Source organism: Hylobates moloch, unplaced genomic scaffold (genome assembly GCF_009828535.3).
Source record: "Hylobates moloch isolate HMO894 unplaced genomic scaffold, HMol_V3 SCAFFOLD_11, whole genome shotgun sequence".
Lineage (NCBI taxonomy): Eukaryota > Metazoa > Chordata > Mammalia > Primates > Hylobatidae > Hylobates > Hylobates moloch.
Genome location: NW_026652286.1, coordinates 29,430,568 through 29,457,501, shown reverse-complemented (window position 1 = coordinate 29,457,501; position 26,934 = coordinate 29,430,568). Strand labels below are relative to the sequence as shown.

At 47.4% G+C, this 26,934-nt stretch overlaps 2 protein-coding genes and 3 pseudogenes across 4 annotated transcripts; 2 read left to right on the top strand and 3 right to left on the bottom strand.

Moving 5' to 3' along the window:
- Positions 1-110: 110 nt before the first annotated feature.
- On the bottom strand, positions 111-2,836 carry LOC116476459 (serum amyloid A-1 protein). 2 transcript variants are annotated; one of them, XM_032166478.2, is made up of 3 exons: positions 2,742-2,836; positions 781-919; positions 111-386 (listed from the first exon to the last, which is right to left on the bottom strand). In XM_032166478.2, the coding sequence occupies exons 1-3, from the start codon at positions 2,830-2,832 to the stop codon at positions 248-250; spliced, it is 369 nt and encodes a 122-aa protein (XP_032022369.1). In that variant the 5' UTR covers positions 2,833-2,836; the 3' UTR covers positions 111-247. The 2 variants fall into 2 exon arrangements, with proteins under 2 accessions (XP_032022369.1, XP_058302517.1); XM_058446534.1 differs by lacking the exon at positions 2,742-2,836 and adding an exon at positions 1,018-1,161.
- A 373-nt stretch (positions 2,837-3,209) lies between these two features.
- Positions 3,210-3,327, bottom strand: LOC116477626 (5S ribosomal RNA; annotated as a pseudogene).
- A 3,414-nt stretch (positions 3,328-6,741) lies between these two features.
- LOC116476458 (hsc70-interacting protein-like) lies at positions 6,742-7,873 on the bottom strand (annotated as a pseudogene).
- A 13,019-nt stretch (positions 7,874-20,892) lies between these two features.
- LOC116476457 (serum amyloid A-1 protein-like) lies at positions 20,893-24,586 on the top strand. 2 transcript variants are annotated; one of them, XM_032166474.2, is made up of 4 exons: positions 20,893-20,925; positions 21,511-21,605; positions 23,803-23,941; positions 24,336-24,586. In XM_032166474.2, the coding sequence occupies exons 2-4, from the start codon at positions 21,515-21,517 to the stop codon at positions 24,472-24,474; spliced, it is 369 nt and encodes a 122-aa protein (XP_032022365.1). In that variant the 5' UTR covers positions 20,893-20,925; positions 21,511-21,514; the 3' UTR covers positions 24,475-24,586. The 2 variants fall into 2 exon arrangements, with proteins under 2 accessions (XP_032022365.1, XP_058302825.1); XM_058446842.1 differs by lacking the exon at positions 20,893-20,925 and having other exon boundaries at positions 21,515-21,605; positions 24,420-24,474.
- On the top strand, positions 21,020-21,137 carry LOC116477614 (5S ribosomal RNA; annotated as a pseudogene).
- Positions 24,587-26,934: the final 2,348 nt, after the last annotated feature.

Sequence of the window (26,934 nt, the reverse complement as noted above, 5' to 3'; positions counted from 1 at the left end):
CCAAACACATAGGCCTACCTAGCCTCACCCTTCACGTGGGTGTGCATTGATTTCCCCTTTGTACCAAACAGGCAGTCAGCACTAAAAGAAGAACACACTGTATCAACAAATTCCATCTCTTAAGCATTTATTAGATGCCTATTATATGACATATCTCAGCTTCTCTGGATATAGACCTCACTAACTTTGTGTCCCTGCCCCGAGGGCCTCACCGCCAGGTCTCCTGAGAGCAGAGTGAAGAGGAAGCTCAGTATTTCTCAGGCAGGCCGGCAGGTCGGAAGTGATTGGGGTCTTTGCCACTCCTGCCCCATTCATTGGCAGCCTGATCAGCCAGTGTGTCCTCCGCATGATGGCCCATGAATTTCTGGAGATCCTCTCTGGCATTGCTGTAATCAAGGCAGGCAAGAAGGAGATTAATCATCAGGCCATTGAGCAACAGCCCACCCTCCCATTCTCCCTGTTCCAAGGGAGGGCTCAGAGAGGAGCCCACAAAGGCCAAGGAAGGAGGGGTGAAAACACTGACCCTGCCTGGGCACCGCCCCATTCAGCCAGGCTGGGCACCCCTAGGCTGGATGAACAGCACCCAGAGAGGGAGAGTGAGGAATCACTCACTCCTACCATCCACTCAGACCTTCCCACTGAGCACAGAGGCAGAGAGAGGGCAAGAAGACGAGGGGCCGCAGCCTCTAACTTCTCTACAAGGAGCTCGACTCCCTCCTGACTGTCCGAGGCAGGCAAGCTCTGCTCACCCAGCCCTGGCGTCCCAAGAGCTCCAGTTACCTGATCACTTCTGCGGCCCAGGCACCCCCAGGTCCCCTTTTGGCAGCATCATAGTTCCCCCGAGCATGGAAGTATTTGTCTGCGCCAATGTAATTGGCTTCTTTCATGTCAGAGTACGCTCTCCACATGTCCCGAGCCCCTGGAAAGGAAAGGAAAGGCAGAACAGACATCAGGAGAACATAAAGACTCCAACAACACCTTAGAGGGGAACGAAAGAAGGACAAATCCTCCACTGACTTCAAGCTTTCAGCCTGTGATCATAGCAGCCTTGGATACCGTGGGTTGAGAAGCACATTCCTTTATCCTAGTTGGCTTCTCCAGGTCCCCTGGTGAAGAGCCACTGCCATAGAATGAAGCTGCCTATGATAAGATCCAGGAGTGTATACGAATGAAGTGGTGACATGGAATACTGATGCTGAGAAAGGTGGCAGACACAGAGTACTTCTGCCCTGACTACTAAAGTATATATTCTTGCAAATGGAATACATGTCATTGTGACCTGAGTCCCAGTGACTGCTAGGAGCATAAAAGTCCCTAAACACTTTCTCAGTAGGCTGTAGTGATGCTGTGGGTTGCTTGAGGAAGCAATAGAGCAGCGGTGCTCGGCCTTGGTTGCACTTTCTTTTTCTTTTTTATTTTTTTAGATGGAGTCTCGCTCTGTCACCCAGCCTGGAGCACACTGGAGCAATCTAACTCACTACAACCTCTGCTTCCCAGGTTCAAGTGATTTTCCTGCTTCATCCTCCTGAGTAGCTGGGATTACAGATGTGTACCACCACGCCTGGCTAAATTTTCATATTTTTAGTAGACACAGGGTTTCACCATGTTGGCCAGGCTGCTCGGGAACTCATGACCTCAAGCGATTCATCCACCTTGGCCTCCCAAAGTGCTGGAATTACAGGTGTGAGCCTTGGCTGCACTTTCTAATCACCCAGAGAGAAACTGAAAGTCCCAATGCCCAGGCCACACCCCAGGCCAGTTTCTGCAGACTCTGTTGGGGAGTTGCAGGCATGGGTAGTTCAGGTGATGCCAAGGTGTGCCTGAGATTCATAACGATCAACCTCTAGGAAGTGGTCAGTGATGCATCTACCTGGCAAGAGCTCTGACCTCAAGCACAGCCGGGCTCAAACCTCTGCCCTGCCACCTGCTGACTGGCAGTAAGTCCCTGGGCATTGGCCTCAGCTGCTCTAAGTCTCAGCTTTCTCACCTTCAAAGAGGGGAAGATGCCTGCCTCACAGAGTCATTCTGAAACTAAATGAGAAAATGCTCTGGTCCTTGTAGGGGCTTGATGCACGTTAGTTCCCAGCTCTTGTCAAGAAGGCTGGAGAAGGAATGGAAATAGAACAAACCAGGAAGGGAGCCCCTGACAGAGCGAGGCGAAAGAGCCCTGTACATTATCCAACTAGGAAATCGAAGGAGGAAAGAGAAAGAAGACAGAAGGGTCAACAGCCTTAGTCATACTCTTATGCGATTTATGCTGAGGGACATTTTATACCAATTGCAGGCCTTATTTTGCATCTTCTACTCAAAACAAACAGCTCAGCTGCTCCTGGAAAGGATGACTGTTCTTTCTCTGAGTAACTGATTGACAATAATCCTCGACTCTCTAATCTGTTTAGCAGCTCCCCAGGCACCCGGCACATCCTGCACATTGGGCAGCACAACCTAAGAAAGCGGCTCAAATCTTAAGGAAGCACAGAAATACCCCATGTGCGTTGTTACTGGATGCCCGGTCCCTTACGGCTCAGGAGATGTGTTTTTGATACACCTTGCAGTGGCTTCTGAAACATGATCCATCCACTGAACACACCCTGAGAAGCCGCACTACGGGGAAAGGAGATATTCCCAGCAGCTCTGAAAGATTCGAGACAGGCAACCCAGCAAAGCATCGTTTTCCCCAGTTTATCAGGTCCAGGGTGATGTTTCTCTTCAGAAATCCTGCATACCTTCTGAAGCCTTACCATCAAAAGCCTCGCCAAGGAACGAAAAAAAGCTTTGGCTGCTGACACCCAGGACCAAGGAGCAGAAAACCAGGCCTGTGAGAAGCTTCATGGTGCTGAAATGAAAGGAGAAGTCAGGCAGTCGCCCACAAGACTGGCACAGCTTCCCTTGGGACTTATATTCCCACGAGAGCCTGGTTATTTCCACTGGATCTTATTAGAGTCTTAGTGGCTCACCTAGGAAACCTTGCAGCAGGACCTCACTGAGAGCCAGAAGCCCTCGGTTCTGAACCCATCAGCCCTGAAGCCTGACTGTGTAAGAGGATGCCAACGTGGCATTGATGGAGGAAGGCGGGAGTTACAACCAGACTGTCACTCCCTCAAGTAGCCTATAATTCCCCACAACGCATTTACTGTGTGTTCCCTCTGCCCAGCACAGAACTCAACATGGGATAAACACAAAGCAGGATCATTATTTTTTATTCTTAAAGCCTTTAGCACCTGGTATTCCCAGGTGGTCTCCCATCCAAGTACTATCAGGCCCGACCCTGCTTACCTCTCTAGATCAGAGGAGATAAGACACCTTCAGAATGGTATGGCTGTAGGCCCCAGGGTAACTATTTTTTAAAGGAAACGATAATCTTGTTGGGAAAGAGAAAACAGAGTAAGTTTTAAAAATCACTCCTTGGTGTGCTCCTCACCTGATCTGTGCTGAAGCCGAGCTGCGGGTCCCTGTCTGCCAGGGAGAGGTGGCTTCTATTTATACTGAGCCTTGCTGGTCTCTTGGGAGGGAAGAAAAGCTGGATGTGGTCCCTGGTGAAAGTCCCTGCAGGTCATTTCCCCTACAAAACGGTCTAAGACAAGTTCCTGGATGCCAGTGGTTTCTTCATCCTGGGTCAGTTATCCTAGTTGTGCAACCTGAGGGAACAAGATGTGCCTGACACTTGTCAGGGCAGGAGACCAGCCCTGCTCCTCAGCATTGAGGGGGCTGAGGCTGCGGAATTGAGAGTGGGAGCCCTGTGTTGGCGGCACCTGGGCTGCTGGAAGGTGTGGAGTGAGGGCAGTTTTGAAGCCAGCTCCTGACTGTACCGGTCATTTCATCAGGATGGGCTCTGCTGGGCCACATGGCAGATGCCTCTGAAATGAAGTCCCTCTGAGTTCATATCTAAAGCTTCAAAGCTGACAGACTAGGTCCAGCACAGTGGTTCACTCCTGCAATCCCAATGCTTTTGGAGGCCAAGGCAGGAGGATCACTTGGGGCCAAGAGTTTAAGATCAGTCTGTGCAAAATTGTAAGACCTTGTCTCTACAAAAAATAAAAATAAATGGACCGGGTGTGGTAGTGTGGACCTGCAGTCCCAGCTACTCAAGAGGCTGAAGCAGAAGGATTGCTGGAGATCCAGGAGGTCAAGGCTGCAGTGAGCTATAATCATGCCACTGCACTCCAGCCTGGGTGACAGAGCAAGACCCTGTGTCTAAAACAAAACAAAATAAAACTAGCAGCCTAGCCCTGCCATGTCTCCTGTGTGCCCTGGAAGGCTCCTTCCACCCCTCAGTCTAGATATCCCGAGATTTACCTCCTCAGCACAGAAAAGCCCTGCTCAGCTGGCCTAGTCAATTAGGAAATTAGGAAATTAGGAAGGAGGGAAGGAAGTGGTCAGTACCAGAGCCCAGCAGGGCTGAGGCCAGGACATGCAGAGAGGCTGGTGGACACAGCAGCACCTGTGGTTTCTTCTTCTCCAGTCCATTTTCACTTTTATTTTTTCTTTCTTTCCTTCCTTCCTTCATTTTCTTCCTTCCTCTCTCTTTCTCCTTCCTTCTTTCCTCTCTCTCTTTTCCTTCCTTCCTTCCTTCCTTCCTCCCTCTCTGTCTTCCTCCTTCCTTCCTCTCTCTCTCTCTTCCTTCCTTCTTTCTCTCCTTTCTTCCTCTTTCCCTCCCTCCCTCCCTTCCCCCTCCCTCCTTCTTTCCTTCTTTTCTTCCTCCCTCCCTTCCTCTCTCATTCTCCTTCCTTCCTCTCTCTTTCTCCTTCCTTCCTTCCTCTCTCTTCTTTCTCTCTCTTTCTTTCCTCTTTTCTTTTCTTTCTTTCGCACCTGGTATTCCCAGGTGGTCTCCCATCCAAGTACTACCAGGCCTGACCCTGCTTACCTCCCTAGATCAGAGGGGATAAGGCACCTTCAGAATGCTATGAATATAGGCCTCAGGATAACCACTTTTTAAAGGAAATGACAATCTTGTTGGGAAAGAGAAAACAGTAAGTTTTAAAAACACTCCTTGGCATACTCCTCACCTGATCTCTCCTCTCCTCTCCTCTCCTCTCCTCTCCTCTCCTCTCCTCTCCTCTCCTCCCCTCCCCTCCCCTCCCCTCACTTCCCCTCCCCTCGCCTCACTTCCCCTCCTCTCCTCTCCTCTCATCTCCTCTCCTTTCAAGACAGGGTTTTGCTCTGTTGCCTGGGCTGGAGTGCAGTGGTGCAATCATGGCTCACTGCAGCCTCAGCCTCCCAGGTTTAAGTGATCCTTGCATCTCAACCTCCCAAGTAGCTGGGACTACAGGTGTTTGCCAACACGTCTGAGTAATTTTTTAAATTTTTAGTACAGTGGGAGTTTCACCATGTTGCCCAGGCTCGTCTCAAATTCCTAACCTGCAGTCCTCCTGCCTTGGCCTCCCAAAGTGCTGAGATTATAGGCATGAGCTACCATGCCCAGCCAGAAGTTCATATCTGATTGCTTCTATTTTTCAGTGAAATAGGAAGCAAAGTTGTCAACTGAGAATGAACGAGGAGTTGTGGGAAGTTTCAGGAGAGAAGAGAAGTAGAAAGCGGACATCTAGGAAAGGAAGAATGTGACTGAACTTGAGAAAGGTAGTGGATTGTATGGTAGCTCAAGGTCAACGACGATGAATTTAAAGTGAGACTAGTCATAGCAGTCATGCTTTTTTTCTGATCACATTCAGCTGCCAAGGTTCAGACTTTTAGCAAGTGGCAAATTGAATATCACCGTGCAATAAATGCTTGTTGAATTGCGTGACTGAATACATGCGAAGGTCAAAGGAGGAGGATTTATTTAAAGATGAGGGAGGGTTACAGGGCACAGGGAAAATGTTAACAGAGAGAGTGCCTGAAGGTAAAAAATAGGGCATAACATAGACTTCAACGACCAAGGGCCCACAGGGCCACTGGGGACAAGGTTGCCTAGAGTGTAGCAGGAGCAGGTCTTCCTCTGAGACAGGAAGGAGAGGAGTGATAACAAGGAAGATGCATTTTGAGATGAAGGACAGAGATCCTGAGGGAAACCAGCAGGCCCTTTCCTTTACCAGTCATAGGACTCATCACTCTCCACCTGTTTGCATTTCTGAGTTTGACCCAGAGTGCACAAAACACAGGGATAGGAACCTTGTCAGGCTTATTGATAGATAACTGTTGTCACTCTAACACCAAACACAGCACCTCACCTGTAGCAGGTTCTTAGTCACTTTTATTGATTGAAGGAGTCAATGCATGAGTGAAGTAGGAGAAGTTGTCTGCGATAGATTGACAGGTTGAAGGTTAAGAAGAATGGAAAAGCTTTGGAACAATGATGTCATTTAGAGATGAACATGGACATTGGTTGTTTTTTTTTTATGTTTGCCTCGCACTAATAACTTTTATTTCACTCAAATTAGAGCAGTAATCTTCCATACATAAGTATATTCCCTGCCCAATAATTCAAAGCAAAAAAATCCACAATGATTAGTAAAGAAAAATATAAGAATTAACAGACCCTTTAAATTTGTTTTAAATATTTGAAGATTTTAAAAGTGTTTAAAGTTTGTAATTCCTAGTAGGAAAACATTATCTGAATGAATAATGGCAAACCACTGTAAAATGCTTCAGCTGCATTTGGGGGAGAGGGGTAGGGATTATTTTCAAAGCACCCCAGCTTTCTTGATGAGAAGGTCAGAGGTACGTTGGTTTGTATTATTGTGACATCCATAAGGTGATCTAGGTTGCTTTTCCTTCAGCAGGGCTTTATTTATCAGAAGGGCATTATGCTTGACCTCCAAATTTGGCTGATAATTTACTGATGAGATTCATAACCTTTGGGTTGCTCTGGTATTTTGACATATTTGCTGGATTCTGAGCCACATCCTGGAAGGCCACAATAACTTCTGGATCCTGCATGGCTGCAATAGCCTCTGGATCACTAAGAATTTCACTGAGTCCAGGCATTCTGGCCATTCCAGGCATGCCCCCTCCCATTCCAGGCATTCCTCTGGGAAAATTACCAGGCATTCCCCCAGGAAAGCCACCTGGAAAAGAGCCACACTGAGCTCCTAACTGTCATCTGGCTTCTTCCTCCCTCTGGGCTCTCTCATGCTCTTCTCGAGCCGTCTTAACTCGTTCTATTCTTTCTTTGATCTCTTGCTCTTCAAGTTTTTGCTCATACTGTCTCCGATGTTCTGCAATTTTCTGTGCCCTAGGTTGAACTTCTTTCAGCATTGCACTAGCATCTTCATCATAATCCAATTTACAGACAAGAGCAAGATCATGGGCTGCTTCTTCCCAGTGGCCTAGAAGTCTGTGTGCTTTCCCCCGCCACTTGTAAGGCTGAGCTGAATCAGGATTTATTTCAATGGCACTGTCACACAGTCTCGAATGGCAGCATTTGGCTTCTGTAATTTGACAAAGACACTGGCCCTCTTGGCATACAAAATGGCCAAGCGACGATTCAGCTTGATGGCATCTGTGAATAAGTCAGTGGCTTTCTGGAGTTCACCATCATTTAGGGCTTCAACAGCAGCCACTTTTTTATCATTTGCCTGATCCATCATCTCCTCCGTTATCTCCGCATTTTCGTCTCCCATTTCTTGAGGAGCATCAGTGTCTGGTTCAATCACTCCTTCTTTATCAATTTCTAGATCACTTTCTTCACTTGATGGTTCGTCTGCCTTTAAGTCTTCCTCCACCTTCTTAGTATCAGGTTTTTCTTCCTTGGTATTTTCTTCTGATTTAGCTTTCTGAGTAGCAGGTGGTACTTTACCTCCCATGCTCTCCACCTGCTCCCTCAGGAAGCGCATTTCCTCGGTGTGCAGAACGCTCGGATCCTGCTTACACATTTTCACGAAGGCCCGAAGCTCGTTCACTTTGCGGGGGTCCATGGTAGGGAGGTGGTGGGTGAAGCTGGGGGGTGCGGCCCAGTTCCAGGCCCAGGCACTGGCTCGGCGTGACTGCGCAGAAGGGGGCGGCTGCCACGAGTGAACATGGACATTGTTAATACGCAATAAAGTCTCAGCCTACTTGAAATGTTTACATTAATTGTCAAAAAACATATTCAGAAGGCAAACCCTTATCATCTCTCCACAGCTCCCAGAGAGATGTTATTAGGCATCATCTTCCGGGTTATGATGGCTTCTTAACTGGCTTCCACATTTCCCTCTTTGCCGCCAACTAGTCTCTTTTCGATATAGCAGCCAGACTGTTACAACACAAGACAACTTCTATCACTCTCCATTCAAAACTCTCCAGAGGATTCCACTTCCACTCATAGTTGAAGTCAAAGCCCTTACAATGGTTTTCAAACTTTACTCAAAGTGTCCTAGATCCTTCCTTCATACCTCATCATCCAATTCTCTTCTCTTGCTCATTTTGCTCCGGCCACACTGGTCTCCAAACCCCCAGGCACATCTTACCCTAGGAGCCTTGGATTAGCTGTTCCTTTCCTCTGGAACATTCTTTTCCCAGATATTTGCATATCAGGGCTTTGAGGGGGGCTTGATCCGGGAATGCAGGATACTGGAAGTTTCAACAATATAGTTATTGTCAATAAGAGTATTGGCAGTGAATGTGTTGGAAAGAGCGCTGTAAATGAACGTGAAAATTTTCCATGAACACGGGAGAGGACTGGAGAGTTTTGTCAACAAATACAATAAAGAGATACTTTGTCTCCAAACATCACTAAGCAGATTGTCTACATGGAAGCTTCTAGTGGGTATTTCTAGGCTGGGCACGGTGGCTCATACCTGTAATCCCAACACTTTTGGGAGCGGAGGCGGAGGAAGGGTTAAGGTCAGGAGTTTGAGACCAGCCCGAGCTGGTCATCTTTTATAGAGTCACAGCCAGTCCCTTCTTTCTAACATGTACACCACATCTCCTAGGCACGACTGTCTTTTACTCATTAAGAAAAAACTCTGCCTCCAAACTCCTATCAGATGGAGAAGCTGCAGAGAAGATAAATGGCTCATTCAAGGACCAGAACCCAGGACACTCATACCTTGGCCAGTGCTCTTTCTTCTCCACCTCCTTGCCTCCATCCCTTAACAAATGTTCTTTTCTGGGAACTTGGACACCCCTTGAAAAGATGAGGAGTGATTTATGGTAATTCCAGGTTGGATTATTTGGTTTGGGAGAATGCCATCGGTCACAGCAATCTCAGCTCCTGGCAGCAGAAACCTGAACTTTGTCTCCATTCCGTTTTGCCATGCTTATCTCTAACAGAAAGTCCTGTTATGAAACACCAGAATACCTTCCCAGTAGAGGTTGTGACACTGAGTTCCCATCACAGATCCTAAAACCCAGCCACCTAGACTTGGAGGCAGTATGGCTGGAAGTTAAGAGCCAAGCCCTGGTTTCAGACAGACCTGGTATGACCTTGCCTCTGCCATATACTGATATTGTGGAAGAGCACTTAATGACCTGGAGAAGTATAGACAATCTCTTAAGAGAAAGAGTGCAATAGACTATGATCCCATTTTTGTTCAGAGACATGTTCCCATGGTGAAACACAACCTAGGAAGTTTTACATCTGTGTTTCTAGGTAGTGGCAACAGCTTGTGTTATTCTAGGTTTTTAGAATTTTTTACAATGACATGTCCATTCATTTATTGATTCATCATCAGTCATTATCCGTTCACTCATTGAGTGCCTTCTATGCAGCAGATACTACAATAGATATTGGGCACACAATGAGGGGAGATGGTGGCTAACCAGGTCTAGGCTGTGCCTCCATGAAAAAGAGACTTATAATTGGGGGAAAATGATTATACATGTGTAGACATAAAGCTTATAATAAATCAGTAAGATTCCAATAAATAAACAGGAAAAAATATGTGTACAAAAAGTATAATGAAAGAAAAGAGAAAGCAAGGGGTATCACTAATCATTCTAAGATCGTTTCTCCTTAAGAACAACAGTCCCCAGGTACTAATATCATTGCTCATTCCTACCCTCTCTTATTAAAATAAATAAAATAAGAAATGGCTCAGCTGTCAAAAGGTCTCCTGCCACTTTACAGAAGTAAAGCCAGGCCATGGGCTATCGATTACCAGGAGGGCAGGAGAAAAGATTCCCTCCTGTTTCTTCCACTTAGCAAGTAAATCACCAGGAACACAAAAGGACCAACTATTTAATTGAGGGGTGGACTCTTTTTCTTTTTTTTTTTTTTGAGATGGCGTCTTGCTCTGTCGCCCAGGCTGTAGTGCAGTGGCACGATCTTGGCTCACTGCAAGCTCCACCTCCTGGGTTCACGCCATTCTCCTGCCTCAGCCTCCCGAGTAGCTGGGACTACAGGCACCCGCCACCATGCCCGGCTAATTTTTTTGTATTTTTAGTAGAGACGGGGTTTCACCATGTTAGCCAGGATGGTCTTGATCTCCTGACCTCATGATCCACCCGCCTCAGCCTCCCAAAGTGCTGGGATTACAGACGTGAGCCCCCGCGCCCGGCTGAGGGGTGGACTCTTAATTGTGTTTGCTGTGTGTCCCTTCTCACAAAGCCCACACCCTCTCATGGAGAGAGAACCCTTTCCTCCTGGCTCGGAGTTTCCAAGTTGCATTCTCTAGGCACCAGAATCCAAACCTGTCTGCATTGAGTTCTGCGTCTCTTCCCCTATAGGTTGTTGGCTGAGGCTCACGCCTCTCTGAAGCCTGCTGGCCTCTAAATGATGACTGAATCAGGTCATGAAAGACTCGCAGCGGGGACATGTTGGGATTTGGTCACCAGCCCACTGTCAGCAACAGCAAGAGCCGCTCTCAGAGTCTGGAACTGGTATTGCCAAAAGACAACAGAACTCTGCATTCTGTTTAAAAATATTTCACTTTATTCCTTTTCAAACATTTGCAAAAGGGAGTAATAAATTATAGGTTGGTGGATCACCTGAGGTCAGGAGTTCGAGACAAGCCTGGCCAACATGGTGAAACCCTGTCTCCACTAAAAATACAAAACATCAGCTGGGCGTTGTGGCAGGCGCCTGTAATCCCAGCTACTCGGGAGGCTGAGGCAGGAAAATCGCTTGAACCTGGGAGGTGGAGGTTGCAGTGAGCCGAGATCATGCCACTGCACTCCAACCTGGGCAACAACAGTAAAACTCCATCTGAAAAAAAAAAAAAAAAGACATCTCAAAACCCCAAATCTCTTATGAAATTGTATAGTATTTATGAAACTAAGAACTCATTTGAGAAGGGGAAAATTGGTCTTAAAATTCCAATAATTCTTCTTAAATTTCGTTTCAATTTCAAGTCATTTATAGGTATGTCTTAGAATCATCATTAAACCTTCTGTACCAGTTAGGCTATTCAAATAACTACATCTTTAAACATGTATAGCAATTTTGAAAAATAGAGAAGTTTTTCAGTTTAGATGAACAATAAAATATTTTGTCAAAAAGACTCCTTTTCCTTTTACGTTCATTGTCAGGAAAATTCAACGTAGGAAATTTACTGCTTATGATTGAACAACATCAAATTTGTGGATTTATCAGACAGCCTGTCTCAATCTGATTAGCTAGCAAAATAGGGAGTCCTGTTTCGTTCTCCTAAACATTTTGTAACTCCCTGATTTCTCTTGCCTTCAGAGAGATATGATTTACAACACAGTGGTTCAATAAACAAAAAGCACTTTCAGGTCCAAGTGATTTGCCTTCCAATTTCCCATTAATTAAAGATGATTCTCTGCCTAAATGGAGACACAGGTCTCGTCTCTTGACACATAGTCTTTTTCCATAACCCCAGTAGTGTATCTTCCTGGTCAGACCTGCTGGGTGGGCACACTTCCCAGAGACAGGACCCTCCACCTCTCTGGAGCCCCCAACCTTATTTGGGAGCTCAGGCTCACTACATTTATGCCCAGGTATGGGGAACTCACAGTCAGGAGACCTAAGCCCAGCAGATCTTACAAGGGGAAGAGGGGTACATACCACTCATAGACAGACTGAGGATAAGGATGACTTGAGCCCCTGCTTGGCATACTTTTCCTTTTTAGCACATAGATGTGTTCACTTCCAGGCCTGACACAACTGGGAAAGGCCTGGAATCACTAGGCATAGGGCATTAGGACCAGCTAAAGGTTTCAGAGTCAAGGAAGAATTGAGCTTATGGCCTCCTGTAGTCCAGCTGGCTATAACATGTCCCAGATCTGTTCCCTAACTTCCACCAGGACTGCCCATTTCCCCAACTCTAATGTGGGATTTTTTTTTTTTTTTTTGAGACAGAGTCTCACTCTGTTGCCCAGGCTGGAGTGCAGTGGCGCGATCTAGGCTCACTGCAAGTTCCGCCTTCTGGGTTCACGCCATTCTCCTGCCTCCGCCTCCCAAGTAACTGGGACTGCAGGCGCCCGCCATGACGCCTGGCTAATTTTTTTGTATTTTTAGTAGAGACAGGGTTTCACCATGTTAGCCAGGATGGTCTCGATCTCCAGACCTCATGATCCACCCGCCTTGGCCTCCCAAAGTGCTGGGATTACAGGCGTGAGCCACTGTGCCCGGCCTAATGTGGGATTCTTTAGACTGGTGGGGAGTCATTAGGGAAGGAAATGCTTTGTGTTTGCTCAGACATTCATTCCAACCCCATCCCATCTCCAAGGAGAGACTTGTAAGCTCCAAATCCTGACTTTCCTTAATGCCTCAGGTCCGACGCCCTATCTGCCTCTCTACTAGCACTCCCGCTTTGCTGCCTCAAGATGCTTCCCTCCCATTGATGATGTGTCGGTATTTCTGTTGTTGTTTTTTCATGTCTTTTTCCATCTTTTTTTCTTTTTCTTTTTGTTTTTTTGGAGACAGGGTCTCACTCTGTCACCCAGGCTGGAGTGCAGTGGTGCAGTCTCAGCTCATGGCAGCCTCAATCTCCCAGGCTCAAGCAATCCTCCCACCTCAGCCTCTTGAGTAGCTGGGGCTACAGAAGCACACCACAACACCCGGTTAATTTTTATAATTTTTGTAGAGACGGGGTTTCACCGTGTTGGCCAGGCTAATCTCAAACTTCTGGGCTCAAGTGACCCACCCACCTTGGCCTCCCAAAGCGCTGGCATTACAGGCGTTAGCCACTGCTCCCGGCCCACTTAAAAATTTTAATTTAATTTGATTTTTATTATTTTTTTTGCAGCCCACAACAAGATGTCTTCATTTTTCTTTTAAATTATTATTATTATTTCTTGGAGACAGGGTCTTGCTCTGTTGCTCAGGCTGGAGTGCAGTGGCGGGATTGTAGCTCATTGCAGCCTCTAACTCTTAGGCTCAAGTGATCCTCCCACCTCAGACTCTCAAGTAGTTAGGACCACAGGCATGAGCCACCACGCCTGCCCCAATATACATATATATATACATATATAAATATATATATATTCCACATTTTTGGCTTTCTCTTCTCCTTGAAATATTTTTAATAAGATTTCTGAGCTGGGCATGGTGGCTCATGCCTGTAATTGCAGCACTTTGGGAGGCCAAGGCAGGAGAATCACTTGAGCCCAGGAGTTCAAGACCAGCCTTGGCAACATAAAGAGACCCTGTATCTACAAAAAAATAAGAAAACTAGCCAGGCATGGTGGTGTGTGCCTGTAGCCCCAGCTACTCGGGAGGTTGAGATGAGAGAACTGCTTGAGCCCAGGAGTTTGAGGCTGCAGTGAGGCATGATCACACCACTGTAGGAGATCGAGACCATCCTGGCTAACATGGTGAAACCCTGTCTCTACTAAAAATACAAAAAAATTAGCCGGGCGTCATGGCGGGCGCCTGCAGTCCCAGTTACTTGGGAGGCCGAGGCAGGAGAATGGCGTGAACCCAGGAGGCGGAACTTGCAGTGAGCCTAGATCGCGCCACTGTACTCCAGCCTGGGCAATAGAGTGAGACCCTATCTGTTTTGTTTTTGCCTTAGAATGTAGATTTTATTATTAGTTAGGTATGGCAAGGTCAACAGCTCAGGAGATGACTGCCATTGAGAAGATAGCCTCACAGTTCCCAAGAGAAGAGAGTGAACTATGCCACAGGGGACTGCACCAGGAAGTAAGTGGGTAAGTCAGGGAGCAGAGGAAGTAGGGGAGGTGTAGGAAGAGTCCTTACTGTGTTTCTGCAGGAAGGAATGGTGTGGCAGCATACACAGGTTTAGGATTGGCTGGCATGAATAATTTCAATGGGTGCAGGGGCATGGAGGCTGTCCCTAGTTGTTTGGGACGTGGTCCTTGAGTGATTAGGGCAGGTGGATGGTGCCCCAGGATGTGAGAGCTCAATAAAGGAGCTCTCAATAAAGGAGGTGGGTGGGAGTGTGGACTCTTGATTGGTTGGTCTGCACACGGAAGGCATGCTCCCAGGAGAGTCATTTACTGTGTCTAGGACTTGACTAGCTCTGAGAGAAACGGTCCCTCAGGGTCAGCAAGGGCCCAGATGCCAAGCACCAAGAACACAAAATGAAAGGACACGATTAATACAACTTGCGAGGCACCCTTGGCATGGCTCAAGCATTCTGCTTAGATAAGCCAGGCTGTCTGAAAGTCTTGCCAGTGTATGTCTCATCCTTGGCTGGCACAGTTTCCCTGGTCACCCTTGCAAGTCTGCTTCCCTACTTAAAACACCTCCAGTCTCCATCCAGTCTCCCACTCCACAATTCCCACCAGGAGAGCAGTCCTCACTAAGTCCTCCATAACCTGCCTGCATCCATCCTGGGACATTTCATTCCTATGACTGTCCCCAGTGTGTCCCATCTGCTATTCACACTCCTCTTTCCCAGGTGCCTGCTTCACACCTCATACAACACTCCTGTTGCCTGGTGGTCTGAAGCACATGCGCGTGGCTTGTCCTGGCACAGGTAAGGTAGGATCTGATGTCCACGGGCCCTCAGCATCTCCACCACATCTCATGAACCATTCCTTCCCTAGATGCAGTCCAACATCACTCCGACATTCCCTGTGGGATGGCGGGGTGGGGTACACGCACTTCTCCGTGGATCACCATTGGCAAACTTTATGCTTAGCGCTTTATAGGAAATGGTTTCATTCAGGCCGGGAGTAAGGAGGCTCTTCAAAGCTGTGCAGCCCTACTTTCCTGGTGCCCACTTTGGACATAACTGCTACCGCAAACAACTCTCGCTTCTTCTGCCCCCGAGACACCCTCTGCCCCAAAGACTGCGGCATGGGTCACAGTGGTCTCCCCACTTGCGGCAGATTCCATGATTCCACATCTCAGAGACCAGTACATGTCCCCTCTTCCCTCATGTCAGGGAAAAACTCTCTCAAACCGTGTATTCCCTCTACCCTCAAACAGCAATGATCATCAACACAGAAGACCTCCGTAACCAAATGTATGGGGTTTTCCCCCCACACACCAAGCAGCAGACACCAGGAGTGTCCTCCAATGCAGTCCCAACACTACCTACCTGGAGACAGTGTCAGATCCCACAGGTTGGGGGCTCAGTCCCCAAGACCTCCCCCCCTTTCTCCCCAGTTGCAAGTCTGGGCCTGTGGAACTTCTGACTGACTGGCTTCAAGTTGGGGTTCCCATGACCCCCTCTTTGGGTTCGATTAATTTGTTAGAGTGACTCACATAACTCAGGGAAACCCATTTGCTGGTTTATTATAAAGGATATTATGAAAGATACAGATGAAGAGATGTGGAGGGCGAGGTAAGGGGAAAGGGGCGTGGAGCTTTCATGATCTCTCTGGGTGTGCCACTCTCTAGGAAGTGTTCACTCTCCAGATAGTGTTCAGCTATCTGGAAACTCTCTGAACCCTGTCCTTTTGGGTTCTTATGGAGGCTTCATTACATAGGAATGATTGACAACCATGCAGAAATGTGATTGGACAAAAAGCATGTGATATAAACCCAGCAAGGCTTGTCTGTTCAGACTTGGCCTCTCTGTGCAGCATTCCTTCCTCTAGGGTATCAGGCAAGGCCCTTTCTGGAATGAGAGTCTTTTGACCCACAATCAAATTAGAGTCCTGCTTTGGGCAGGTGGAAGAAGGACAGGAGAAGGTCATAGACAGAGATTCTGTTTACTGAGGCCTAAAGTGCCCAACAATATAACAAGGAGTTAGGATCCAGGAGCTGCAGATGAAAAGCAAAATATATGGCTGGGTGTGGTGGCTCACACCTGTAAATCCCAGCACTTTGGGAGGCTGAGGCCAGTGGATCACCTGAGGTGAGGAGTTTGAGACCAGCCTGGCCAACATGGTGAAACCCTGTCTCTACTAAAAATACAAAAATTAGCCGGGCAAGGTGGCAGGCACCTGTAATCCCAGCTACTCAGGAGGCTGAGGCACAAGAATCGCTTGAACCTGGGAGGCAGAGGTTGCAGTGAGCAGAGATCGTGCCACTGCATTCCAGCCTGTGCAACAAAAAGAGACTCGGTCTCAAAAAAACGAAAAGCTATATATATATATAAACACCACAGCTCTTTTTTAATTGACTTAACTTTTCATTGACTTAACTTTTCTTTTTCTTTTTTTTTTTTTTTGAGACGGAGTTTCACTCTTGTGGCCCAGGCTGGAGTGCAATGGTGCAATCTCGGCTCACTGCAACCTCCACCGCCCAGGTTCAAGCAATTCTCCTGCCTCAGCCTCCTAAGTAGCTGGGATTACAGGCATGTGCCACCATGCCCAGCTAATTTTGCATTTTTAGTAGAGACTGGTTTTCTCTATGTTGGTCAGGCTGGTCTTGAGCTCCCAACCTCAGGTGATCCACCTGCTTCAGCCCCCCAAAGTGCTGGGATTACAGGCGTGAGCCACTGCACCCAGCTGACTTAACTTTTCATAGATAACTTATTCATCATAAAGAATTAATTTGTTGGCTGGGTGTGGTGGCTCACACATGTAATTCCAGCACTTTCAGAGGCCAAGGCAGGCGGATTGCTTGAGCCCAGGAGTTCCAGACCAGCCTGGGCAAAATATTTATTTTTTGTATTTATTTACAATAAATACAAAAAGTTATCTAGGCCCAGTGGTGTGCACCTGTAGTCCCAGCTACTCGGGAGGCTGAGGTGGGAGGTTCACCTGAGCCGGAGAGGTTGAGGTTTCAGTGAGCTGAGATTGTATCACTGCACTGCAGCCTGGGTGACAGAGCCATCTTTGTCTCAAAAAAAAAAAAAGAAAGAAAGAATTTGTTGCCTTCTTGATAAAAATTCCAGTGGGAAATTTTGATTCACATTGCATTTAATTCATAAATAAATTTGGGAGAATTGGTATCTTTGCTAAGCTAAAATATAATCTCTGTGGACATGACGTACGTCGCCACTTTTTATCCTTTAACAGGCTAAATTTTCTCTGTAAGAGGTTATTTCCTAGATAGTTAGTATTTTTGGTACTACTTTGTGCTGTATTTTATAACTGTTAAGGATTGTTGCAGAGAAATGCTATCAATTTTTAAAATTTTGCCATGAATACAGCAGCCTCACTGAATTCTCTTAGTAGTTCTAATAGCTTGCCATTTGATTCTAACAGGTTTTCTATGTAGAAGATGGTGTCATCTTCAAACGATGATAGTTTCATTTCTTCTCTTTCACCTCTTACCTTCCTTGTGTTTCTTTAGCATTGGGCAGGTCTTTCAGGGATATGTGAAACAGTAGCAGTAACAACCAGACATCCTGGCCTCTTTTTTTTTTTTCGTGATGGAGTCTCACTCCGTTGCCCAGGCTGGAGTGCAGTGGCACAATCTGGGCTCACTGCAGCCTCCACCTCCCAGGTTCAAGCAATTCTCCTGCCTCAACCTCCCAAGTACTTGGGATTACAGGTACCTGCCACCACACCCGACTAATTTTTGTTTTAGTAGAGACAGGGTTTCACCATGTTGGCCAGGCTGGTCACAAATTCCTGACCTCCAGTGATCCACCTGCCTCGTCCTCTCTAAGTGCTGGGATTATAAGTGTGAGCCACCGCGTCTGCCGTTGTGGCCTCTTTATTGGTCTTCTTGAGAATGTACTTGAAGTGTCTTCATTACACATAATGTTTGCTGTAGAGCAATGATTCTCAAACCTTTTGGTCTCAGGATCCCATTACACTGTTAAAAATTATTGAAGACCCCAAAGAACTTTTATTTATGGGGACTCTATTCATCAGTATTTACCATAATAGGAAGAAAAAATTGGCCGGGCGCGGTGGCTCACGCTTGTAATCCCAGCACTTTGGGAGGCTGAGGCGGGCGGATCACGAGGTCAGGAGATCGAGACCAGGTGAAACCCCGTCTCTACTAAAAATACAAAAAATTAGCCGGGCATGGTGGTGGGCGCCTGTAGTCCCAGCTACTCGGAGAGGCTGAGGCAGGAGAATGGCGTGAACCTGGGAGGCGGAGCTTGCAGTGAGCCGAGATTGCGCCACTGCACTCCAGTCTGGGCGACAGAGCAAGACTCCGTCTCAAAAAAAAAAAAAAAAGAAAAAATTTAAACATTTATCAATTCTTCAAAAAATTATAAATCTTCTATATGTTAACATAAATAATACATTTTTATGAAAAATCACCATTTTCCAAAAAAAAAGTAAGAAGAGTACTATGGTTTTACCCTCTTGAAAATTTTTCATGTCTGATTTTTTTTCATAGTTGGATTTTCCTATTTGATTCATCATCCAACCTGTTTTAAAATGTTATTTAGCTTGGAGTATATGAAGAAAATTCAGCCTCACACAAATATGTGGTTGAAAGGGGGGAGTGTATTTTAATGGTATTTTTAGATAATTGTGGCTATTCTATACTATACCAAACTCAACAAGTGGTAGCTTCTGAAAAGTCAGTGACAATGTGGAAATCTACACTCATATCAACGAACTTATCATATTGTGTGTACTCATGAGAAAATGAGACTGAAACATGAAAATAGTGTGTTAGTACTATTCTAAAAATAATTTTGATATCAAAGCCTCCCTAAGGAGGGATTCTTAGGGTTCCCTGGAAAACAGTTTGAGAACTGTTGCTATAACATATTGGTATTTATCCTTTCTCAAGTCAGAAATGGTCTCTTTATTTTGTTACATATTTTCCTTATCATCAATAGATGTTGACAATTATGAAATTCATTTTCTGCATCTAGTAAAATAAATGTACAATCCTTTTCTTTGATTACTGGTACAGTGAATCACAAAGATAGATTTTTCTGATATTAAACTCTTCTTGACTCCCTGGAATAAGCCCTGGTTAATCATGATGTACTATTATTTTCACCTGATCTGTGCTGTACCATCTACAGCATGATGTACTATTACTGCTACCCAGTTGGAAACATTCAGCCTCTCTCTGTGAGCCCTTTTTCCCTGGGGATGTCAACTACCCTGCCTAAAATATGTGTGATTGTGTGTGTGGACCCATTCCAGCAGGTACCACTCTCAGTGGTTTCAAGGTGGCAGGATGTAGTGGGGGAGGTGGAAGTGTCAATGCATAGGTGTCAGAACAGAGTCTATAATATCATTGTTCACATTGGAGCCACGCATTTGCTGCTTATGGGGCATTTAGCCATCCTTTACCTCCTGGCCCTACCCATTTCTCGGAGATTAAAAAAATTTTTTAAAGATAATCTTGCTGGCCGGGCACGGTGGCTCACGCTTGTAATCCCAGCACTTTGGGAGACCGAGGCGGGTGGATCACGAGGTCAGGAGATCGAGACCAGGTGAAACCCCGTCTCTACTAAAAATACAAAAAATTAGCCAGGCGTGGTGGCGGGCGCCTGTAGTCTCAGCTACTCGGAGAGGCTGAGGCAGGAGAATGGCGTGAACCCAGGAGGCGGAGCTTGCAGTGAGCCGAGATTGCGCCACTGCACTCCAGCCTGGGCGACAGAGCGAGACTCCGTCTCAAAAAAAAAAAAAAAGATAATCTTGCTGTGTTGCCCAGGCTGGCCTCAAATTTGTGGGTTCAAGCAGGCCTCCTGCCTTGGCCTCCCAAGTAGCTGGGACTATAGGCACATGCTACCATGCCTGGCCCATTTCTAAATTTCTTGTTTGTTTGTTATTACAAATGCCTAGCCCTCAGGGCACGAACATGGACCGGAGAAGAAGAAACCAGAGTTGCTGCTATGTCCACCAGCCTCTCTGCATGTCCTGGCCTCAGCCCCCCTGGGCTCTGGTACTGACCCATCTCTGGCCACCATGCTCCTCCATAAGCCTCTGCAGAGCTAATCTGACCCTGTTGATGTTCTTATGAGAGAGTGACCTGCATGCCCCCTGCACCCCTCCGTGATAATACAGTAGACCAAGAGCTCTCCCACCCTTCCCTGCCTGGGAGCTGGGCACGTCCCCAGCTGGGCTGCCTATTTAACACACCACACTTTCATTCTCCCGAGGTGGGACTCCAGGACTAGGCTGGGGCAGCAGAAAGTCCCCCCCTCTACATTGCCCTTGGCTCAGGAGCCAACTTAGAAAAAGCATTTCCAAATTGGCTAGGCCAGCTAGCCAAAATGAGCAGAGATTTTCTGTGCTGAGAAATATCAGGATATCCAGACAGAGGGGTGGAAGGAGCCTTCCAGGGCACACATGAGATGTGGCAGGGGTAGGCTGTCCATTTTAAAGCTTAAAGGCTTTAGACACGAACTCACAGGGACTTCATGTCAGGGTCATCTGCCATGTGGCCCAGCAGGGCCCATCCTGAGGAAATGACCGTTATAGTCAGGAGCTGGCTGAAGAGCCGCCCTCACTCCACACCTTCCAGCAGCCCAGGTGCCGCCATCAGGGGGCTCCCACCGGCATCTCTGCAGCTGCACTTCCCCCAGTGCTGAGGAGCAGAGCTGGTCTAGCACCCTGTCCATTGCCAAGGCACAGCAAACCTCTCTTGTTCCCACAGGTTACACAACTGGGATAAATGACCCGGGATGAAGAAACCACTGGCATCCAGGAACCTGTCTTAGACTGTTTTGTAGGGGAAAATGACCTGCAGGGACTTTCACCAGGGACCACATCCAGCTTTTCTTCCCTCCGAAGAGACCAGCAAGGCTCAGTATAAATAGAAGCCACCTCTTCCTGGCAGACAGGGACCCGCAGCTCGGCTTCAGCACAGATCAGGTGAGGAGCACACCAAGGAGTGATTTTTAAAACTTACTCTGTTTTCTCTTTCCCAAAAAGATTATCATTTCCTTTAAAAAATAGTTATCCTGGGGCCTACAGCCATACCATTCTGAAGGTGTCTTATCTCCTCTGATCTAGAGAGGTAAGCAGGGTCGGGCCTGGTAGTACTTGGATGGGAGACCACCTGGGAATACCAGGTGCTAAAGGCTTTAAGAATAAAAAATAATGATCTTGCTTTGTGTTTATCCCATGTCGAGTTCTGTGCTGGGCAGAGGAAACACACAGTAAATGCGTTGTGGGGAATTATAGGCTACTTGAGGGAGTGACAGTCTGGTTGTAACTCCCGCCTTCCTCCATCAATGCCACGTTGGCATCCTCTTACACAGTCAGGCTTCAGGGCTGATGGGTTCAGAACCGAGGGCTTCTGGCTCTCAGTGAGGTCCTGCTGCAAGTTTTCCTAGGTGAGCCACTAAGACTCTAATAAGATCCAGTGGAAATAACCAGGCTCTCGTGGGAATATAAGTCCCAAGGGAAGCTGTGCCAGTCTTGTGGGCGACTGCCTGACTTCTCCTTTCATTTCAGCACCATGAAGCTTCTCACAGGCCTGGTTTTCTGCTCCTTGGTCCTGGGTGTCAGCAGCCGAAGCTTTTTTTCATTCCTTGGCGAGGCTTTTGATGGTAAGGCTTCAGAAGGTACGCAGGATTTCTGAAGAGAAACATCACCCTGGACCTGATAAACTGGGGAAAATGATGCTTTCAGAAGGCTGCTTTTGAACCACAGAGTTGCTAGGGTCAGCACTGCTGAGGCCTGCCAGGAATTAGGGTTTGCTGGGTTGCCTCTCTCGAATCTTTCAGAGCTGCTGGGAATATCTCCTTTCCCCGTAGTGCGGCTTCTCAGGGTGTGTTCAGTGGATGGATCATGTTTCAGAAGCCACTGCAAGGTGTATCAAAAACACATCTCCTGAGCCGTAAGGGACGGGGCATCCAGTAACAACGCACACGGGGTATTTCTGTGCTTCCTTAAGATTTGAGCCGCTTTCTTAGGTTGTGCTGCCCAATGTGCAGGATGTGCCGGGTGCCTGGGGAGCTGCTAAACAGATTAGAGAGTCGAGGATTATTGTCAATCAGTTACTCAGAGAAAGAACAGTCATCCTTTCCAGGAGCAGCTGAGCTGTTTGTTTTGAGTAGAAGATGCAAAATAAGGCCTGCAATTGGTATAAAATGTCCCTCAGCATAAATCGCATAAGAGTACGACTAAGGCTGTTGACCCTTCTGTCTTCTTTCTCTTTCCTCCTTCGATTTCCTAGTTGGATAATGTACAGGGCTCTTTCGCCTCACTCTGTCAGGGGCTCCCTTCCTGGTTTGTTCTATTTCCATTCCTTCTCCAGCTCTTGACAAGAGCTGGGAACTAACGTGCATCAAGCCCCTACAAGGACCAGAGCATTTTCTCATTTAGTTTCAGAATGACTCTGTGAGGCAGGCATCTTCCCCTCTTTGAAGGTGAGAAAGCTGAGACTTAGAGCAGCTGAGGCCAATGCCCAGGGACTTACTGCCAGTCAGCAGGTGGCAGGGCAGAGGTTTGAGCCCGGCTGTGCTTGAGGTCAGAGCTGTTACATCACTGACCGCCTCCTAGAGGTTGACGGTTATGAATCTCAGGGACAAGTTGGCATCATCTGAACTACCCATGCCTGCAACTCCACAGCAGAGTCTGCAGAAACTGGCCTGGGGTGTGGCCTGGGCATTGAGACTTTCAGTTTCTCTCTGGGTGATTAGAAAGTGCAGCCAAGGCTCACACCTGTAATTCCAGCACTTTGGGAGGCCAAGGTGGATGAATTACTTGAGGTCATGAGTTCCCGAGCAGCCTGGCCAACATGGTGAAACCCCGTCTCTACTAAAAATACTAAAATGTAGCCAGGCATGGTGGCAGGACCTGTAATCCCAGCTACTCGGGAGGATGAAGCATGAGAATCCCTTGAACCTGAGAAGCAGAAGTTGCAGTGACTTGAGATTGCACCAGTGTGCTCCAGCCTGGGTGACAGAGCAAGACTCCGTCTAAAAAAAAAAAACAGAAAAGAAAAAGAAAGTGCATCAAAGGTGGAGCACCGCTGCTCTATTGCTTCCTCAAGCAACCCACAGCATCACTACAGCCTACTGAGAAAGTGTTTAGGGACTTTTATGCTCCTAGCAGTCACTGGAACTCAGGTCACAATGACGTGTATTCCATTTGCAAGAATATATACTTTAGGTCACAGTGCAGTGGCTCATGCCTGTAATCTCCACACTTTGGGAGGTCAAGGCAGGGGGATCACGAGGTCAGGAGTTCGAGACCAGCCTGACCAACATGGTGAAATCCCTGTCTCTACTAAAAATACAAAAATTAGCCAGGCGTGGTGGCGCATGCCTGTAATCTCAGCTACTCAGGAGGCTGAGGCAGAAGAATCTCTTGAACCTGGGAGGTGGAGGTTGTGATGAGCTGAGATAGCACCACTGCACTCCATCCTGGGCGACAGAGCTAGACTTTGTCTAAACAACAACAAAAAAAGAATATATACTTTAGCAGTCAGGGCAGAAGTACTCTGTGTCTGCCACCTTTCTCAGCATCAATATTCCATGTCACCACTTTCATTCGTATACACTCCTGGATCTTATCATAGGCAGCTTCATTCTATGGCAGTGGCTCTTCACCAGGGGACCTGGAGAAGCCAACTGGGATAAAGGAATGTGCTTCTCAACCCACGGTATCCAAGGCTGCTATGATCACAGGCTGAAAGCTTGAAGTCAGTGGAGGATTTGTCCTTCTTTCATTCCCCTCTAAGGTGTTGTTGGAGTCTTTATGTTCTCCTGATGTCTGTTCTGCCTTTCCTTTCCTTTCCAGGGGCTCGGGACATGTGGAGAGCGTACTCTGACATGAAAGAAGCCGATTACATTGGCGCAGACAAATACTTCCATGCTCAGGGGAACTATGATGCTGCCAAAAGGGGACCTGGGGGTGCCTGGGCCGCAGAAGTGATCAGGTAACTGGAGCTCTTGGGACGCCAGGGCTGGATGAGCAGAGCTTGCCTGCCTCGGACAGTCAGGAGGGAGTCGAGCTCCTTGTAGAGAAGTTAGAGGCTGCGGCCCCTCGTCTTCTTGCCCTCTCTCTGCCTCTGTGCTCAGTGGGAGGGTCTGAGTGGATGGTAGGAGTGAGTGATTCCTCACTCTCCCTCTCTGGGTGCTGTTCATCCAGCCTAGGGGTGCCCAGCCTGGCTGAATGGGGTGGTGCCCAGGCAGGGTCAGTGTTTTCACCCCTCCTTCCTTGGCCTTTGTGGGCTCCTCTCTGAGCCCTCCCTTGGAACGGGGAGAATGGGAGGGTGGGCTGTTGCTCAATGGCCTGATGATTAATCTCCTTCTTGCCTGCCTTGATTACAGCAATGCCAGAGAGGATCTCCAGAAATTCATGGGCCATCATGCGGAGGACACACTGGCTGATCAGGCTGCCAATGAATGGGGCAGGAGTGGCAAAGACCCCAATCACTTCCGACCTGCCGGCCTGCCTGAGAAATACTGAGCTTCCTCTTCACTCTGCTCTCAGGAGACCCGGCTATGAGGCCCTCAGGACAGGGATACAAAGCTGGGAGAGGGCACACAATAGGTATCTAATAAATACTTAAGAGGTGGAATTTGTGGAAACTGTGTGTTATTCTTTGTGGTATAGACTGCCTGTTTAGTATGAAGGGGTGATCCATGTACATCTAGGTGAAGGTGGAGCCTGGGTGGGTGGGAGACAACTCCTGGGCACACAGGGCATCCTGGCCATCCCTGAGGCAAGGGCATGATGAGTTCAGCGGCCACCCCTACAGGATCCCAGGGGCTTCAGCAGCATCCCACCCCTTACCCCATGTGAGCAGTTGCCCAGTGAGTTTGTAGGAACCCCAGCCACATTCCCAGTGAGTTCAACTGCACCCCGGCACGTTTTGCCAGCACCTCAGCGGAGAGTTCCTTGCTTGTCAGCTTTGGCCTGCCCAGCAAAAGCTTCCTGCCACCCAGTGGCTACAGCCACACACTCTCGAGCAAGATTTAATCTCAGCTTTGTGAGAAGCCCTTTCCCAAATTTATTTCTTTCTGTGTTCTTTATCCCTTAGTAGCTAATCTCATGTTAGCTGTTAATAAACCTCTATGTTAAACCCTTCCTTTTCTATCTGTGGCTACATCGATCAATTGTCTCACACCGCTCACCCACCCCCTCTCCCTGGTCATGCAGAGGCCTCGCCAGTCGTTTATTGCTATTCCCAGGCCTCTGTGTGCCCAGATCTCTTCACTGCCCTGTCGGTTGTGTCCTGTCCCCTTCTCGAGCTCCTGGCCTTGTCCTCAATGACGTTTCCATGAGGCTTTGGAAAGCCTCATCCCAAGAGTCCTGGCAACTGATACATTAGTCTCACCAACACTAGCCCCTACTCCTGATCTCATTTTAAATTTTATTTTACTATTTTATTTTATTTTTTTAGGGACATCACCCTGCTTCTGACTGACCCAATTTTTAAAGTTTCTCTTTATTCTCCCTAAAGAATGGCTCTCCCATTTGTTTCCCTCATCTTTCTTTTCACTGACTCAGAATTCATGTCCAGACAAAAACTCCACTTCCTTGAAAAGCCTTCCCGGTAGCCATGAACCACACTCTGGGGCAGAGTTTGTGGTTCCCAAGCACTTTGTTCACACCTGCTGGTTCATCTTTACCCCCTCCTCTCAGAACTGTTTTTGTATGTCAGTTCCACTGCTGGACTGGAAGCCCCTGTAACATAACTAGCATTTGAACAGTTCCTAAAAACACTTTCATTTCTATTGTCCTGTGTAACTGTTCACAAGATACATTAGTCTCACTCATTGTCGTTTGACAATGTTTATTGTTCTAAAGAGAAAGCGAGATATGTAGGTAGACACAACACAATAAGAGCCTCAGTGCAGGCACACAGTGGTGGCAGCCCAAACTCTGCTGGAATATGGAAGGCCAGTGAATAGTAACTAGAATCGCTGCCATCTTTTACATTGCAATTGCACGACTGTGTCCTATACTTTACATGCTTTATCTGATTGACACTGCAGAGAAGCCTTTGATGTTCTCAGTTGGATAAACAGGTTTAGAGCTATGTGCTCAGGCCTTCTCCAATGTCACACATGTAACAGGTGCAGAGCCAGGACTGCAGGCTGGTTTGTCTGACTCCAGAACCTGCGGTACACTGAACGAGGCCAAGAGGTTCAGCAGTGGAGACCTCCTCTCTTCTTCAGGAAGATAGGGAACATGGTAAGAGCAGTGAATTCCATAAGCATGGGACCCTGTCATACTTCATTTTGTGTAAAATTGGTTCCTTGATCAGAAGCAATGCCTTTGGGTCTCTCACTATTGAATAAGTGTGGATGTGCCACTCTCCCTAGTACCCCAGAGTGTAGTTGGAGGCTTGCCTAGAGACTGGAGGTTGAGGATCCTTCAGTATTTCCTATAGCAAGTCATAAGTTGTGCTGCATCTGCAGGTAGGGTCAGGGAGCTCTGCTGAACAGATGTGGAGGACATCAGAGTGGGAGGAAAAGGAAGCAGGTCATGTGGGGAGAGAAGACCCAGCCTGCAGTGATGACTGGGTAACTACTCTTTCTTACCTAATACACCCTCAACTTAGATAACAGACTAAGTCTAGGTGATAAAGCCTCAAAGAATAGCAGACTCTCCCCACTGCACCCGCTTCCCACTTCCGCCACCTTTCCACAATTCTTAGCATGGGTTCTCCTGAAAAGAAAGCGGAAACAAAGTCTTGTGTGTAGGTATTTTATTTGGGGAATGAACATGGGGAGCAGGAGTGAGACAGTGGAGTAAAACAGGGAGGAGCAAGGCCAATACAGGGACACATTATACAGCTGGCCACGCATAAGAGCCACATAACTGATGCCACTGGGACCTTCAGAGGAACATCGTAAAAGGTGTCTCAGTGCTCTCCATCAGGAGTCCAAAATGAAAGGCACCTAGCAACTGGCTTCCACC